The sequence below is a fragment of the Trachurus trachurus genome (genome assembly GCF_905171665.1).
Source record: "Trachurus trachurus genome assembly, chromosome: 17".
Lineage (NCBI taxonomy): Eukaryota > Metazoa > Chordata > Actinopteri > Carangiformes > Carangidae > Trachurus > Trachurus trachurus.
The window spans coordinates 13,597,455-13,615,900 of NC_139900.1; the positions used below are offsets into that span (position 1 = coordinate 13,597,455).

The 18,446-nt window shown below is 41.8% G+C and overlaps 1 protein-coding gene across 1 annotated transcript in view; it reads left to right on the forward strand.

Moving 5' to 3' along the window:
* insra (insulin receptor a) overlaps nt 1–18,446 on the forward strand; it is a 63,112-nt gene that overhangs the window by 6,268 nt on the left and 38,398 nt on the right. Inside the window, exon 2 of the mRNA XM_083991059.1 lies at nt 4,953–5,501. Within this exon, the coding sequence (XP_083847185.1) occupies nt 4,953–5,501 (549 nt within the window). The remainder of the gene's footprint in view (nt 1–4,952; nt 5,502–18,446) is intronic.

Consider the following 18,446-nt stretch of genomic DNA (forward strand, 5'->3'; position numbering starts at 1 on the left):
GACCCTCTAGCAATTTCCCAAGAAGATTGTGTCACTGAGATGTAGTAATGTCACTTTCCAACTGCTATAATATTCAGTCCCGTGCAGCTAAAGAGATGACAAACCGCTTATTAACTCTAATTACAGCCAGGAGCCTTTTGAAGTTGAATGTATGCAACAAGTTTCTTTCAGCTTTTAATGTTCAGTGTTTGCAGAATACCTTAAAACTGTGTAATGATTAGGTTTTTTACATCCCTTGTAGAGTGGATTACATCACATGTCAGTTTGGAAACAGTGTGTGTGAGCATGTATCTTGGTGACCTCGGCATTTTGTGGATTTTGCGGTCTGGTTTTTTAAGCCTAGGTTGGAAAACAACATAACAGCGAAACCTTGAAAAGGGAAGTGTTGCAATCACCGAGTGTTTGTGTTCCTGCGTGCTCATTGAGGCCTCGGTTCTCTGCGAGGCCTCAGCGATGATATATAGTATATACGCCATCAGTTAAACAACCTACAGCCCTCACCTATACTCCCTCACAGGATCAGAGGCGTTGGTGCCTGTCGATGCTTGCAGCAGCAGAGAAAGCGTTGTGGATTTGTACATTATTATGCCCAGGAGCAGGTAGTGGACAGACGGTGAAGCTCTGACTACTTTTAGTATAGTACAGTACTCAATACCTCAGAGTTATAATTGCGTACACATTGATTTAAATTTAGAAACATCTTGTGACCTAAGCCTGACTTGCATCAAGCATTTTCACAATGGTATCTATCTGGATTTATTATCCGGACGACGTGTCATCATCGCCGCTGCCTTTACGTTTGGTATTACGCGATCTTGTTTACAGCTTGTCTGCATCGCTGTTCAAGACTGCGGCCGGGGGGAAATTGTGCAAGAAGTCAGCTGTCTGTTAACATTTTAATCCTGTGGGTGGAGGTTACCTCCACCAAGTGTGATCACAAGTTGTATGGATTTCCATTACGCATGATGATGATGATCACAATCTGACCCAGACCACCTTCAGATGTCAGGTCATGCATTGGGTCCAGGCTGATCTGGCTGCATTCATTTATACTTTGCAAAAAGGTGCAAAGAGATATGCAGACACAGATTGTATTCTGTTATACTTATGTAAATGAGCCCTAAAAGATAATGTTGGTGTTGTTTTATCTATTAATCGTATTCTGCAGGTTGTGGTCATGATAGTACAGGAATGCATCACCCAGTGCAATTGGTTGATTTTGAAATGATTAAGATTGAGATTAATGTTTTATACTACTCTACTGTTTCCCCTTGTTGGAGAGATTTATCAAGACTTGAATTGGTCCTTAATCTTGCAGCTGTCCAAGGTTTTATAACCTAGTATCATTTCATCCATAGCACTTTAAGGACTCCTCTTCCCTGCAGACTGACAGTTAAAAGTCACATCTGACAAAGGCTGTTCAGTGATTGTAGATAACTGGACCTTGAGTTTGGATTAACGTGGCAAACTACGATTTCCAAGGTCAAGAGTGAATCATAATAGACTGTTTTGTGTCATCAATGTAACTATACGTACGTAATAATACATATCTTTTGCTTGCACGTTCCACAACTTGTCGAGGTTAGCAGGATAAATTAATTGATGACTCGGCACCGTTCGTTGTATCTGTTACTTACTACTGCTAAAAAAGACAAAAACAACACCAACCCTAACCTTTAAACTTTGAATGTAAGCCATGCTGTTATCATTGACAGACTTCTCTTTGCCCAGAGTGTTGCTGAGATGGGAAACCATCACACTGGTCCTTTTTAATCAACCCCTTAAAAGTTCATCTGTCTCCGAGGAGCAGGACGTGATAGAGATGGATAGAATCCAATGGCATCAATCAATAGATCTGCTCCTCTAATGACTCTAATTGACAATTCGGAGCAGCACCATTGCTGTGTTTGGCTGTCGGGGCTCAAAGTGAGTGATGCATGGATGACTGCAGCCGGCCTTGTTGCAGTAGTAACCTTTGTGTTTTTTTTTCTTTTCTTCCTCTTCCTCAACAACGCAGGGAGTATTTAAATTCTGGGAAGCACCTAGTTTGTTTTGCTTGAGTTGTGTCATGTCATCACAGACTGAGCTGTTTCCCTCTAAAACAATAGAAAAAAACTTTTGTTGTGTGTGTTTTTTTTGTTGTTTTTTTTTGCAGCAAAGTTCCTATTTCTGCCAAAGTTTTGTTCCTAAACTAAGTACTCGCACATGGAGAAGTCAGCGCAGCCAGTTCTTTCTCTGCTGCTGCTGCCGCTCTAAAATTCCTCACTTACACACCAGGGTTGCCATGTTCCAGTTTCCAATGTGAGCTACTATCGGTACGGCTGGAGTGTATTAGATTCTCTATTGGGAATGTGGTGCTAAAAATACAGGCTGAAAGTGTACACTGATAGGAGCCTGGACTCACCGCCCTGTTATGATTCGGCTTCTCTCCACAGGGTCACTCAGTACTCTGCTGGCTGACTTTACTGCAGCTACACAACCACCGTCCTCTCGTATTGTTTGCTGCCTGCGCTCCTTTTGTTCGTTAAACTGTTTTGTTTGACTCCGTGTGGGGGGTCTTGTATTAAAAAAAAGAAAAGAGCCAGGCCGTTTACAGTTGTAAATGTGCTCCTTGACAGATCTACAGTAGGCTTCATTTGCTCCTCTGGCGTTTTTGTCGTCAGTTTGATAGGAAATGTTTCACTTGGAGGTGGATGTGTGAAGGTTTGTGGCGTGCCGTTCATGCTTATACAGTTCGGCAAAGCTCCCAACACCACAAAGAAGTGGAGCTGTGGATCTAAATGTAGTTTAAAAAGAGAAATGTTTCTTTTTGATGAGGGCAAGCTGCCTTTTAATAGGCTGCAGTCTAAAGATGTTTAGCCTGTATTTTACACAAACCCTCAAAGCTATAGAGGCCGAACTCTGGGTAATTGCTGCAAAGTGAGCTTTTGGGTTAAGGTCATGGAATGAAAACCTCGTTGTTTGGACACTCAGCGATTGGACACTGTGTGTGTGTGTGTTTGTGTATGCAGGTTGCCTTGTACTGTTATGCAACAGAAAGTGTAAAATGAGCTGCTGCCATAAAGAGGTGCACGCCTAGCTGTTATACTTCTTCCCCACATGGCTGACCAGTTGGCCCGATGCGCCCATCTCAACGGTGGGTTGCTCGGTAAACAAATACAGACCTCTCACCAGGCAGCAAACCCCTCCAGCTGCACCCAGGACTTGTGAACTGTAAAGCCGCCGGGGCTGGAATGTCCCACGATGCACCTGCAAAAGGGGAAAATTTCTTTATGACCATCATTACTTGTGTTATGTCACACAGACAGCAAATGCTCAAGAGGTTCGCTGACTTCCAGAAGTGAGAGAGCTGAGAAAATCCTCATTACTGTCAACGCCCCTCATGCAGAACTCCCCGAGGTTGATATAATGCAGACGGTTTCACTGTGTTATTATCTAACAGCAGCTGTACTGTTTAGACTGATCAGGAACTGAAACAATTAGTTGGTTGATTAATTAGCTCATTTAAAGAATTAATTGATTAAACAATGACAATTTTGGAAAAAACTAAACGAAAATGTGATTTTGTTCTAGCTTCTGAACTAAGATACTTTGGCCCCTTCTCTGTTATAAATATTACTGAATAATATTGAGTACTTATATTTAAATATTACTGAAGTTTGTGCTGTTAAATGAACAAAAGTAATTTGAGCTATAGTGGGTTTTGGTATTCATTATAGTACATGTGATATTTTGTGTGGTGATATTTTATTGATTCATGGATGCATCTGTATGTATTGATCTCTTATTATATAAATTGTTATGTACATGTGTACCTTTTTATGACGGTATTGATCAGTCTGTGTTTGACAATTCCACTTTGCTGGAGGAAAAAATGATTGAAGTGAGAGGAGGAGACCAACCTTTATCTTATTAGACAAAATGGATGTAGACAGAGTTTTCCTTGCAGGACATAATTTGCAGTCATGATATGTCGCAATGTGTCACAAAGTATGCAATTGGAAACTCTGGGCATTGCAAAGTATCACAAAATTGCAACGATATTGTATTGTGACTTATTTGTCTTATAACAATATTGTATTCTGGTGATTTCAATTGGTAGCTTTCATTGGGCTCAATGATTCATTGGGAAAAATCAAAGATGAATGATCTGAAACCACAGATCTACGTAAACCTCTTGCGCTGCTTCATTGTGATGTAGCAGACTTTGACTGACTGAGACAGTCGATATGTAAACCGTCTGCACAATTGCATAGTTTTGGGAATTTCTCATCAAACCAGTTCATGTGTCTGGGTGAGCACTGACAAAGCCACAAATCTACTACTGCTGCAATACACAAGCGTAAGTGCTTCAATTCCCCTCACAGACAAATATTTTTAATGCATTAGCTAATGTTTTTTATGGTCTTGAGTTACAGAAGCAACTCCACAAATCAACCAAGTGTAACCAAGGATGAGCACAGCCTCACGCTGATGACAGCGCTCCATATTTGACAGTGGCGCTCTGCCAGATATGTGGTTGCTAAACAAAATGTCATTGAAGATGGTCTGGTCTTCATCAAAGGCGGAGACATAACCACATATTTTTCAGAAGAATATTCCCTCAAATTACCAAAAGATCTATTTTTTCTCCTCCTCTTTGAGACCGTGTCTGACTTCTTCAACCCTGTTTTTCCAGTTTACAGAGCAGACGTCTTGCCTAACACATCGGTCACATGCAGCAGTTGTAATCTGCCAACAACTGCGCCAGATTAATTGTCTAAAGGGAGAGCAGTCTCTGTTCACATCCAAGAGTTGTACTATTTCTGTTGTGCTGCTGTTTTGTTGACCACAGGACTTAACGGTGCTTCTGAACCTGTTCACAATGAACCGTTTGAGCAGCGTTTAGATTTTTTTTCTCGTTTATCATAAATAATTGATGTTTAGTGTCTCTCCTTTTCTTGTCTCCTCAGTTTGTTCGAACAAGGACATCCGGAACAATGTGACCAACCTGCGGTCGCTTGAGAACTGCACTGTGATCGAAGGCCACCTGAAGATCTTACTCATGTTCAGGACCAAGCCAGAAGATTTCCGGGGCCTCAGTTTTCCCAAGCTGAGGGTGGTCACAGACTACCTGCTGCTCTTCAGGGTTTACGGCATGGAGAGTCTCACTGACCTCTTCCCCAACCTGACAGTCATCCGAGGCAACAACTTATTCTTCAACTATGCCCTGGTGGTGTTCGAGATGCTCCAGCTGCGAGAGATCGGCCTCCAGAGCTTGATGAACATCACCCGAGGAGCCGTGAGGATCGAGAAGAACCCCGACCTCTGCTATCTCTCCACCCTGGACTGGTCCAAGGTCCTGGACTCGGTTGAAGACAACTACATCATGGCCAACAAGAACGACAGAGAGTGCGGAGACGTGTGTCCGGGGGCGGCCATCGGGAAGACGACCTGTCAGACGACAACCATCAACGGACACTTCAGCGAACGCTGCTGGACGCAGAACCACTGCCAAAGAAGTAAGCAGCCGTTTGTTACCGTTCTCTGACACTCGTGCAATAATAACAGTGATATTTGTGCTCTGTCATCACTGATGGTAGAACTGAAATCTGCACACAAAAGCACCAAGCACTACTTCAAAACCATATCTTCTGTTATTTAAAGGGATAGTTCAACATTTTGGCAAATTCGCCAATTGCCATAATCCCTACAGTCATAGCAGTAGGTTCATTACCTTTAATTATCGGTGCATGTTGTTGTGAGATCCACGGGGCAGAGATGTGAGCTGCCCAGCAAACGCAGTGGAGGTGAACGATACAGGTCTCCTGTCCCTTAAAACTCATCAAATACACAATCCAACAACTCCAAAATGCTCTCGTGGAAAAGTTGTGACTGGCACATTCACCACGCTATGAGATAATCATGTATAATTATATAACATTACGAGACATGAAGCAAATTCTCAGAACTACTTAAGCTCACTCCGCCCTGCAGCCGTGTCTGGAATGTAGTTCCGGCTGCATTTGCCTCTAAAACAACTCTGTCTCTCCTAATGTTACATGATTATTTCATAGTGTAGTGAATGTGCAGGTCACAACTTGTCCACCAGAGCGTTTTGGAGTTGTTGGATTGTGTATTTGATGAATTTGATGAGGAACAGGGGACCTGTACCATTCACCTCCATTGTGCTCGCTGAGCAGCTCACGTCTCTGCCCCGCTGATCTCAAAACAAACATGCATCGATAATTAAAGGTAATGAACCTACTGCTATGACTATTTATGGTGAATTTGCCAAAATATTGAACTATCCCTTTAACTTACTCTAACTGATATTAATGGAACAGACGATCTTAAACGCCTCTCTCTCTGTATAATTTCTTTCATAATTAACTGGTCTATATCAATGTGACATACATTGAATTTTCACAATCAATACAGCGACTGAATGTTAGATTCCCTCTTAGAGCCGTCGTGATGCATCGTATCTCCGCCCTGGTTCGGTGCTAAACACCACTCAGTGGTTAAACGATCAACTGTTTATTACATTTTGACCGATGGGCTCTTTGTATCTTCTGGTGTACTGTTGACTAAATGGTTTGACTGATCACTAATTACTTGCCACTGTTACATTACCAACATTATAAAACCACTGGAAGTAACCACATCAACATTTCCTGCCAAATAACTCGCTCTCCAAGGCTTTCAGCCGTATTTTATGGGCTTCATCAGTCGTCATCATGTTCAGGTTGAGGCTGTGATGCAAAAAAAGTTAATGAACTTTTCCACTATAACTATTTAAATAACAAATTTAGTAAATTCCCTACTGCTGCTGTTAATGTCATATGATGTTTTTTTTTCTTTTTTACCAGTGGGTAGTCACATTTCCTTGTGCAGCTCTTTTCAGCTACTTTCCATCAACACATCATAATTTCCATTCCACTTTGCTTTTACCACACATCTAACCAGTCTTAACGTTTACAGAGTTCAACTCTCCAATTGGACCAAATAAAACCTGATGTGGGTCACTGTTTAAAACAAAAATAGTTCTTTGTTCATGTCAGATTTTAATGATGAATCGCAGCTTTAAAGCTGTTTTGTAAAAAAAAAAAACTTTGGTGTGTCCCGTTTTAGTAATGAAATGTCAGAGCTGTGTCATGTGCTCAGGTTTAGTAAAGTAGGCCAAGTTCTGTGTCAACGCAGCTTGAACCGTACTCTAATGTGACGCAACGCCTCACCAGTTAGTCTGAGTGTTTACTCTCAATAAACTGTAGCACTGTCACTGCTCATGCTGCGTGGCGGAGGCGAGGAGTGACGACCGCGATGGGCTTCATGGCACATACGAGGGCAGCCTGTTTGACATGTGCTGTTTTCCCTCCTATGTTCTGGCTTTTTATTGTAAAACAACAAGCCCGCTCCCTTTTTCACACTGTTGAAAAGGTTCAAGTTCGAGTACGGAGGAGAATTTTGCGCATGGGTGCCGTCTGAACACCCCGGCTCGCACCGTTGCGCAACACTGCGTACATTAACTTTACAGTTCTTTTGAAGCAGTCGCTCTTCAGGTCTGTCTTGTCCAGCTCTTATTAATGCTTGTTGTTTTGGTGTAACGGGTACAGCAGTTTCTGCATAGGGCTGAGCAAGAACCAGAAGAGTGCTATTAGTATTAATAGTTTTTTTCCATTAATGACTCTGTGCTAGAAGTGAATGCTTGTAGTCATCACAAATCCTTCAAGACATTTTTACAGAATAGGCCCAGAAGGCCAAGGTCAAACTGTGGTAATGTGGTGAATGTCAAGGCGGAAGTGTTATATAAAAAAATAAAAAAAAGTCTCACATAAGATATGATCTCCTAATTGTGTGCCATTTTCTGCGGATGAATTAACACCAGATGCTGACTGGCAAGCGCTCATCCCCAGCAGTCATGGGCTTGCATTCGGCACGGGCAGGGCCTGTGGTCTTGTGGTCTGGGACCTGCGGTTTTTTGCCTACTTTCACTAAAGCATGAAAAGACCCGTTAAGCCCCAGCTCCAACCACAGGACAGAGTGCAAGGCATTCGGTGTTCTCTTCAAATGTACCCTGTTGGTGCTTTTTATAGACCAACTGTAGCTCCGAGAGCGAGCTGCTTGTTGCATTCTTTCTCTCTGTCGGTCCGCTGCTGCTGCTGCTGCTGCTGCTGCTGCTGCTGCGACTGTAATGATTTTTTATTTTAACACGGCTTCAGACTAACTTCCAGTACCACTAGTGCTCCCCACAGACACGTTTTAGGAGAACAAGCACAAAATTTAGGAGCAACAGTTAAACTTAAACGCAAAGCATCCATCTGAACTCTATTACTGATGAATGCTCTGGTAATTAACTGATTTGTTGCCTACCGGAGCATTTACACAAACTGAAGTTGTGCTACTTTTACAAATGTAAACATTACATAACTTAAACACTGGATGTGCTGGCCAAACTAAATATGCTGTCTATGCTTTTTGATGCATAGACAATTTCTTATTCTTTGGTTCTGTCATGAAGCACAGAGAAGTGAAATCCTTCTGATCTTCTTTTTTAATGAATGCATGCGGATGAACTGCAAACATGCTGCGTCATTGCTTTAAGTCGGATCCACTTGAACTCTGTTCTGTCAACAGTTCGATGCGACCCCTGCATTTAGTGAAAAAGGCAGCAGCTCTTACTATTGTCGTCGTGCTTCCTGCTTTGGAGGCGTTGCACCTCAATCAGTGCATTTGTCTCGACATAGTTCGTGCTACGTGCCGTCGCTGTTGTGCTTCATGTGTGTTTTTATGTGTTAAAGTTTGTGATTGAGTTGGCAAATGTAGTTTTGAGCGTGTGCTCTCTGCTCTCTGCACAAAACCACCTGTTGATTCCTCATCTGAATGTTCCTCAGCCGAAGTTCAGCGCTGTGGTGTCACAGCAGGGACTCGATGATGACGACTTCAAAACAGCTTCAACCTTTTGGAAAATATTTTATCATGCTGTCACAAAAAAAAGAGAAATCAAAGTCACCTTGTCAGCTTTTTAACCCTTTCATGCACAATAGATAGAACTCAAATAGAGAGTTGAACAACTCAAAAGTTGTGATGTCGTTGTGCTTCGACTCTTTAGTGTTGCAGAGGACAGGCAGTGGTTAAGTGCAGTCGGTGCCAGGGGTGACTGTAGGTCATGCACACTTTTCTGTAGTCTGCCCACCAGCAGAAAACAAAGCTGCAGAACCACGAGGCTTGGCTTAGCTCCCGTGTTTGGAGTCACAACCCATTTCCCTTCCCTGCTTCTATAACAGGGGTAATTTGAGCTTCTCCCAGAGCAGCCACTACTAATTTCCCCCTCCTTTTTACACCAAATTGGGTGCGTCCGTTCAGCAAAGTGGCAAAGCAAGGTTGCAGGAGATGCTCATTATCAAAGCTGATTAGATTTGGCTTACAGGCGCACACACACACACACACACACACACATACACATACACCATGTCAGCAGCTGTAATAGCAGCAAGGCATCGTCCTCGAGCATCATTGTCATTTCGGAAATGTAGTCTTTGAAATTTTGCACAAATTTGGCCCACAGTGTTAGAGAGAGAGGCACAGACGCAACTTCTCCTCAGACCAAATAGGGAACTTATGGATACTTCATAAAACCATAACTGTTCATTTATTTCAGTGCACATCCACACCAAACAACACACTTACTGTAGTTCAACCCCCAAACACTGCAGTTGTCTGTCTTCCCAGGAAGTTGTGCTCTCTCCGACGTTTATCTGCATAACTGCTCAGTGATATCTCATCTCACACACACACACACACACACACTGTCCAGACTTTACAGTATGTAGCTTTCTGCTGGGTTCGTTCCCAAGGATCCTCCTGTTTGTCTGCCTCTCCTCCAGACGCCCTCTGCAGCACCGTGTCCTTGGCCTCTGTTTGGACTACATAGACGGCCCAAAAATGTATAACACGACAACACACATAATTGGGTCCAGAGACAGAGCACAGTACGCATTAAATGTTCCCCTTCCTGATTAGTTTAAACTGTCTGGACTTTTTTGGTGTTCAGCCTCCAAAAAGGAAGTAAAATCCCTGTTATTGTTAATAGTCAATATTCTTTTTTAGTATCTAAAGTCTGTTGCGTAAACATAAAACAAAACAGGCCGTTATTTCCTTTTTAAGATTGAGTTGAAATGATGAGCTTGTGAAGGGAATTAGTCTATTTTCTTTTAATGAAGTCCTATTTCTTACCAGCTCTGTTGAGGATAATGAGCATTTGATTATGGTTTGGTAACGGCTTTTTTTGGTGCCACAGCTTTTTTTGGCTGTTATCGGTTATCGGCTTAGGCTGAGCTGTGAAACCAGGCTGACGGCTGAATGAAATGTTAACTGTTAAACTCAATAAGAAATCAGGAGCTTATCTGCTGACAAAATGTCCACCTGTCCATCAAATTTAGTATTTTTCTTTTTCCTTTAATTATTTTTAGGAGCCATTTTCTGTTATAGAGTTGGCAGTAGTGACAGGAAGGAGAGATGGGGAATGACTTGGAAAAGATTTGGAGAAGTTGAGGTTCAAGTTCGGTGCCATAAAAACCCACTTCTTATTCAAATATGTTGGAAATGTCAGTGGAAGTAAGAATTTGTTTTTCTTAGTATTTTTATAGCACACTGTGCTGTGAAATTGAATCCAATAATGTTGTCTTTTATTATTCTTGTTTAGTTCATTACATTTGTGAATATAATTTCTTCCCTGTTACTTTTTAACTTTGCCCTGTGAGATGCTTCAGGTGAATAAGAGGCTTTTTCAACCATTTATGAATTGAAATGTATATGTAGGAGGAAATTTGCTTTTAGTGTTGTTTCCCCAAGACATGCATTGTATGACATTATAATGATTGTGGATTATGCGCACAAGTGGAGTTTCTGGTCTTACTGGTTTATACTGGTGTTTTACTTCAAAAAGTGAAGAGAAATAGTGATATATGAGAATTGGCCATATTATCCCTGCTGGTTTTCCATCATACATGGTTGGTGTAATTTAATTTCACGTCATTTCTTTATTTTCCTTGTGTAACTATGAACAGTACCAAACATTAAAAACACCATACAGACAAACGGACTAGACAGAATATACAAACAAAACAAAAAAAAATTGTACGAGTACAAGGAGGGACAGGAAGAAGCAAAGTTATCATATCCTGCCCTTACCTTTACAGTCTCATACAAGTATTAACATTTTACATGTGTGTGTCTCAACAATCCTTTATAAATAAAAAGAAAACGACCAAAATAGACAAGTCAACAATCATTAATAAAAAACAAACTAGACAAAATTTCAAGAAGAAATTAATTTTTAGATCTTGTCCAGCTCATTTCTACACACACGGGCCCATAAAAAGCTGTTTATAGCTGCATTTGATCTCACTCACCTTTAATGCTTCATCAAGGCCGTTCCATATAATATAATAGGGCTACCCAACTGAGATGCACATGCTTTTTGTGGTTGTACAGACAACAGGATGTTTTAACATACAGTGTGCCCTCTCAAATAATTGAGAAATAGAAAAAGATAAATTGATTTATTTGATACCAAAAGAGGTTTTTGGTTAGAAGTCTAAACTTAAACTTGTTGAACCCTGCAGAGTCCCTGCTGGAATAAAACTGGCTAAATAATGAAATGAAATCAGGCGCTGGTGGTGTTTGTTCTCTTTATGGAGCCGTTTCTGTTGCAGCAGCCAGATCCTCCACCGAGCTCAGGGCAAATACACACAGTAAACGAGTATCTATTTCCCAGGTGGCCGGTATTTTACACTCATTATTAAAAGTGATGTTAATTATCTATCTACCCTCCGTCGGAGATGAGACTCACATGGGGGAAGGGGCGGCTTTCACCTCGGTTTAGACCTGTTACATGTTTAATGAGGTCCCATAAGGTGGTGGAGAGCTGCTCTTAGTCGCAGACACCTGAACCTCCAGGTTTGTCGTAGGACGCGCGCCGCTGTAATTGGGTTATTGTTGCTATAAATCACATCTGAGCCGGGTCAAGTGATGATCCAGTGCCACACCTTTTGATATGAAGATCCTAAATTTACTCTTGGCTCATGTCACATTACATCTGTCCTCCAATCACGAGATGGGAGTTGGAGATTTGTCATGGTAAGTGTGTGTGTGTGTGTGTGTGTGTGTGTGTGTGTGTGTGTGTGTGTGTGTGTGTGTGTGTGTGTGTGTGTGTGTGCAATACAGACATGAACTATAAATCAAACAGGGACGTAACCTCTGCGTCTGTGTGTGTGTTTGTCTGTGTGTGTGTGTGTGTGTGTGTGGACAGCTATTGTTTAGTCTTGCTGCTAGGAAACAGCAGAGTAACACTGTGGTGTAATCGTGGATATGAACACATCAGTCATTCACTCCGGCCGGATCGGAAGGAAAAGCGAGGTCACCGGTCACTACGGAGGTGAGGGGGAGGAGGAGGAGAGGGGGAGAGGGGGGGGTGAGGGTCCCACTCCCACCGTCTCACCGCTGCGTTGACCCCCCGCTCCCCTCCGCTCTCTCTCTCCGTCCCGTCGACCTTGTCACAACGTCCCCGCACGCAAGCGGCCGACGCTGGCGCCAACCGCGGTCCTTTTCCACACCGAACAATGTGCAGTTGTAGAAGTTCACGGAGCGTTCTTCCCAATTGTTTCCTGGCTTTGTTGGTCTGCTTCCTCCTAGAGGTTATGAATGGACACGGAGACCCGGAGCGCCGCCTCGGTAGCAGCAGACAGACACTTTTATGAGAGCAGAATACTGACGGTTGACCCGTGGAGGTCAGCGAGGCAGGAAGGAGGACAAACTTAGCCCTAGTAAAGCTGTCTGCAGGGAAATAGGAGGATATTGTAGGAGGATATTGACTGAGCTTTATTGTTTAAAGATGGAAGTGACCCTTGGCACGACAAAACTTTGAAGGAACTACAGTCGTGTTATGTTTGCGTCACTGACTTGTGATCATTAGTGGCTTTTTTTTTAAAACTCCAGGTCACGTTTTACCTGCCGGTGGTCGTGTAGGGACTATAGGGATGTCACGATTAGAGATTTTCTTGGTACGATTATTGTCAGAGAACTAATCACGATTATTATATTAAATAATTTTACAACACTATGAATGTGTAAAATCAAATATATTAATATGACTAATTTTATAAACAAATATTTAAAGAGACCCCGAGGAGTTTGCTTTTGGTTATAAAAGAGTCTCATATTAAAGTGGATGAATCTACGTTACCCACACTTGTTAATGGGTCCATTTTCAATAGTTTTGTCTTTATAGCTATTTTGATATTATTATTTAGTGGTCGACTCGGCCAGCATTTCCTGGTTTCGGTTTCCGAGTGACGCTGGGAATAACGCCGCCGGATCGCTAGTTGGCATCGTTTATGGTCGGAACTATGACGGTATCGGATCGTCTTCGAACCTCAGACTTTCGTTCTTGATGAATGAAAACATTCTTGGCAAATGCTTTTGCTTTCCTCGGTCTTGCGCCGGTCCAAGAATTTCACTGTGTGCGCGGAGGCTCATGGGAAATGTAGTGTGAAAACTTATCCGCTTTCTGAAACTCCTCATACTCCTCATTAATAAAAATCAATTATTAACCCTTCAGAGGAAATGTTTGAAGTTTTTTTTTTTTCTTTTTCTTTCTCTTAGAAATGCTGCACTAATTAAATTCCTACCAATTCAGCGTTACGTTAAGTAAATTGACCGTAATTTAACGCAGTTACTGTGTATTTACCTTTACTTTGGACAAAGCCAGGTGCTTATCCTGCAGGTGATTTCAGATGTTCATATCAGACATATTTCCTTTTTTTATTATTTCCTTTTGCTGCTTTCATTGCAGCATGTTCGACAGGTTGGCGAGCCGTCATTGCCTTGATAGGTTTGTTTGGAGGGAATCAGTCGTCCTCTGCCAAACTTTACCACTCGCGCACGTCTCTGTCTGCAACTGGCATGGAACGTAAACAAAGTTACACACGAGGTTGTCGTGTAACTTTGTTTTCGGTATTCAGGAACCTTTAATAACGTTTAATACCGCGATTAATTGTGAAAACAAGTAACCGTGACATCCGTAGTGGGGACGCCGCCGCTCCTCGGTGTCTCTGACATGTTGAGGCCCAGTGCAAACCAATCTCAACAGCCTGGTGGAGCTTATGTATTCATTGCCTGTAGCAGTGCCTCTAAAGCATGAACTGTGAAAGCCAAGCCAGCCTTGTCCTTCTCCCATCACATGAATCATTCCCACTGTTTCTATTTCTGTCACCCCCCCTCCACGCCTCTTACTCCCCCATTCATTCCCTGTCTTGTATATAGTATTAAACCTTAAAGCTTAAATCTGTAGCTTCCTGCACGGTGTTTTGCTGCTCAACTGCAGCGAGAAGTAAACAAAACTGTGTTCAGACTGCAGATCGAGGTGGTGGAAAATGGCAACATCAACAGCTGCTCCGCTCAATGAAAATGCCCCCGAAATTAGATAAAGCTTTGCTTTTCTCACAATGTGCAAAATGCATTCGCTGTCACATGTCATCAGTGTTTACCTCCATATTATATGTTACCGGACTGCAACATCCATTCAGATAAACTTGCACAACCTTCGACCAAACACAATAAATGCTAGTACATATGGCCAGCGTGTTTATTATACAGTACAGGATATTGATTTTCTTTTCTTAGATCATACTGTAGGTTTTTTTTTTTCTTCCCAAAAGAAGCATTACAACGCTGGCATCAAGTTTGGATTCTTTTCTTTTATTTATTCATCTCCAGCGTGCAGCAAATGCTTCTGGATGAATAACTCAACTGTGTAGTGCAGAAAACTTAAAAAAACAAAAAACAACAAAACTTTATGTGCAGCACTTCTCAGAACCAGTTTTACAAAGAGCTTCGCAGAAAAAAACTGTAGGAGCATCAATCAAATCGTCTGGAGCTGAGATTTAGAGCAAGGAAGCAAAAGAAAAAGAAAGCAAGAAAGAAAAATAAAGCAGCTGCTGAGACTTGAAACACAAAGCAGCTTTTTGTGCTGCACACAAGATTACAATACGTGAGACAACATAAACGTCCGAAAGTAAAAAACAAAACAACCCAATTAGTAGAATAAGATCTTACTTTGCATTATAAATTCTGACCTATGTCTTCTTGTAAAAGTTTGTTTCACAGTCGCCAAGAAAGGAGAAAAAAAGAATCAAACAAGATCAGACAAATCTGCACAAGTCATAAAACTCTGCCCCCTTTCTTCCCCATCCTCGACAGCAGCCCACTCTCTTCATGGTTCATTATCTAGAGACCGCTATTCTGCTATCCTAAAACCAGACCCCCCCTCATCCCCTCCCCTCCCCTACACACACACACTCACCATGAGTCCTTTCCTTTGAGCTGACTTAACTGCTCTGGCACTCAGTCTTGTGGAGCTGCACCCTGCGAACCCTCGGCGTTCAGCTACTGGAGCCATTCCCAAGGAATCCCAGACATTTCAGGCATTTGTTAAAGCTGGGCCGACAGGCGTTTCTTCGCTGCTGTACGCGCTCACACTCAACCATGGCCGTTCGATTTACAGCGCCTCACTACTGTTTTGCTGCGGGTTTGATCAGACCCACAAGAAAATGTTGTGTTTTTTTGTTTTTGGTCTCAGTTACGCAACTTTGATAACAGATGTTTAATCAGTTTGTTTTGTCTTTTCCTCCATGAAACAAGGTGATTTGTGCAATGTGGGTAAATAATGTGTCTGTTGTCATGGCAATCTGTTGTACCTGTATTTTTCTTTTTTTCCTTTCCTCTCCCCGTTGACCCGTGGTGGTTTACGTTTGTGTCTCCAGTGCAGAATATCACTGTTGTCTGATGAGCACAACACCTCACTCCACAAAATGGGAGTGAATGATGGGTCAGAGCCAAACCTTCACATTTTTATTTTTATTTTGTTTGTACTCAGGGTTGCAAATAAACGAAAACCATCACACACCGAATCTCTTAAAATTGGTTTCTTGGTGAAGGTAGTCGATCCAGGGACTCAGATGTTATTGGTTTTGGCATCTCAATGGTTGTGCTTTTTTTATTCCAAGTAAAGCAACAAAAACCAATTGTGAAATGTTGAAGTAGAAAATTTGAAAATGTTGGTTTGTATTATAAAGCAAATGGAAGAATATACTTTTTTAAATAAGTAGTTATTATGGAAACTGCTCCTTTGTGCTTTCTTCCTCTTGTGATGTTTCTCAAAACACCACTATCTAATCAGCTGTGTGGCCCCATTGTTACACCTTCTTCTGTGTGAGGGGAAAATAAAACAAAGTATATAAAGTACAGCTGCAATGATTGATTAGTCACTTAGTAGAAAATTAATTATTCAGTTCGATGTACGTCAGTTCCAGCTTCTCAAATGCCAGGAGTTGATGCTTTGTTTGTCGAATGACAACAAATCGAACATGTTCTGGTTTTGTATTTGTCACGATTTCCTCCTGACACGTTAAAGTGATTAATCTGGAAAATAACAATTGAGGCTGATTATGAGTAATGTATTATAATATAATTAAAACAACTGCACCGTTTGTGGCTCCAGAAGGAGCTGCTGTGTGAAATCTGATAACCAAGTGATCAGAGTCGGTTGAATACAACACACCCAGATCTCCAACCAAACTGTCAGCAGTCTGCAGAGCTGCATTGTGGGTAACAAGGGGATAAGGTTTTGATAAAGTAGAAAGGTGCGTGGCAGAAATGAGTCACTCCTGGTTCTGCTGCATCAATTTTGGTCCCTTTTTTGTTGTTTGGATGTCCGTTATGAGTTTTAATGTTGTTGTTCTCACTGGTCACTTTTTTCCCCCCAGATCTTCTTTCTATAAAAAAAAAAAAAAACCTGTTGCTTTCTCACTTTTCCTTTTAGTAAATGAATTAACCAGACTGAGTTAAGAGAAAGCCCTACATCAAAGAAACTTTAATTGCGTATAGATTCAAGGAACCCTCCTGTGCGATCACTCTCTCCCCGGCTCACATTTGTTATTGATATGTGTGCGTCCGCCACCGCTGCACTCTGAGAAAATGAATAGCGCTGGTTAATATTAAGATTTTGAAAAGAGACAAAAGGCGATGTGACGCTGCATTAATGACAGAAATGGATCTGATGTCACGACGCGTTAGTCAAAGTCATCCACTGAGGTGGTCATTGTTTCAGCCTGACACCGAAGCCTGGAAGGAAATGAAGATTCAAGGCTGCGGCGTGCGTCATTTGCCTGTCGAACAGGCGGCGTAATTGCCCATCAATGAGTGCACAGTGTTTATCATTTCTATTCCAGTCACGGACAGACTGGATATCCTGCCTTCAGATGACAGCGGTGGCAGCAGGGCAACATTAAAAACAAAAAGTGCTTTCCCATGTTGTTTGTGTGTTTTCGGCCCATTAACGGAGGCCAGGGTCGGTTAATGAAGTTGTTTACGGTTGCTGTTGCTGCCCGAGTCGTCCCGGCCGAGCCGCGCTGCTGCTGAGTCAGACCAGTTGACAACGGGATACTGGGAAAAAAACGAGACAAATAATCCCAAAGCCACCACTTTTTTTTTGTTTTTCTTAATAACATTTAGGTCACAGTATTGATCTTTTCCTTGACGCACTTGATTTAGATTTAATATGAATCAGACTGGTGACAGGTTCTTTCCGTGTCTTTTGTATTATTACTCATCTGTCTTTTTTGTAACGTGAAGACGTCACAGTATTCAATTTTCGTTCTGACTGGTGTCTGTTTGTGCCCAAAGTCAGTGAGATGACAGGACACATTCATGCTGTCAGTTGCTTTAAAACAATACCAGTAGTGTCAGTTCAGACTAGGTGGATTTCATATCCTGCTCATCTATTTTCTTCAACCATGCATATAAAATGTCCAAACTCGACAACAATGTGCACAAACAGTCCAACGCCCTGAGACACTTTGAATTTACACCTGCAGTGATAAATCTCTGCTATTTAACAGTTTCCCAGAGACAAAAGTCACATTTGATGTCTTTGTTCAAAGCCCAAAGACGTTATGTTTACCAGTGTTTCCTGTATAATACCAATAAAACCAGAAAATACTCACATTTGAAAAGCTGCGTTGAGCCGATTTGAATTCTCGCTTGGAAAATGAACCACAATTTTAATCATTTAAATGGATGTAGATTAATTTTCTGTCAGTCCATTTATTGATTAATCCACTAATCATTTTTACTCTATAAAGATTTAAAATAACCAAAGAACATATCGTCAGTCACAGTGTTTGATCGATCAATCGATGGTACGAGGTTCGAGGTCGTAGTTTTCAGCTCCTTAATTAATTCCTGTCTTTTATGCCTGCAGGGCCTCCCTCCACACAACCTCGCAACTTTTTCTCATCTTCGGCACAATTTGATTCAGATGTTAATCTTGATTGCCTTCAGTCAACAGAGCTGGAGGCCGTTTGAGTCACAACAAAGTCATTAATTAATTGTGTAATCAAATATCC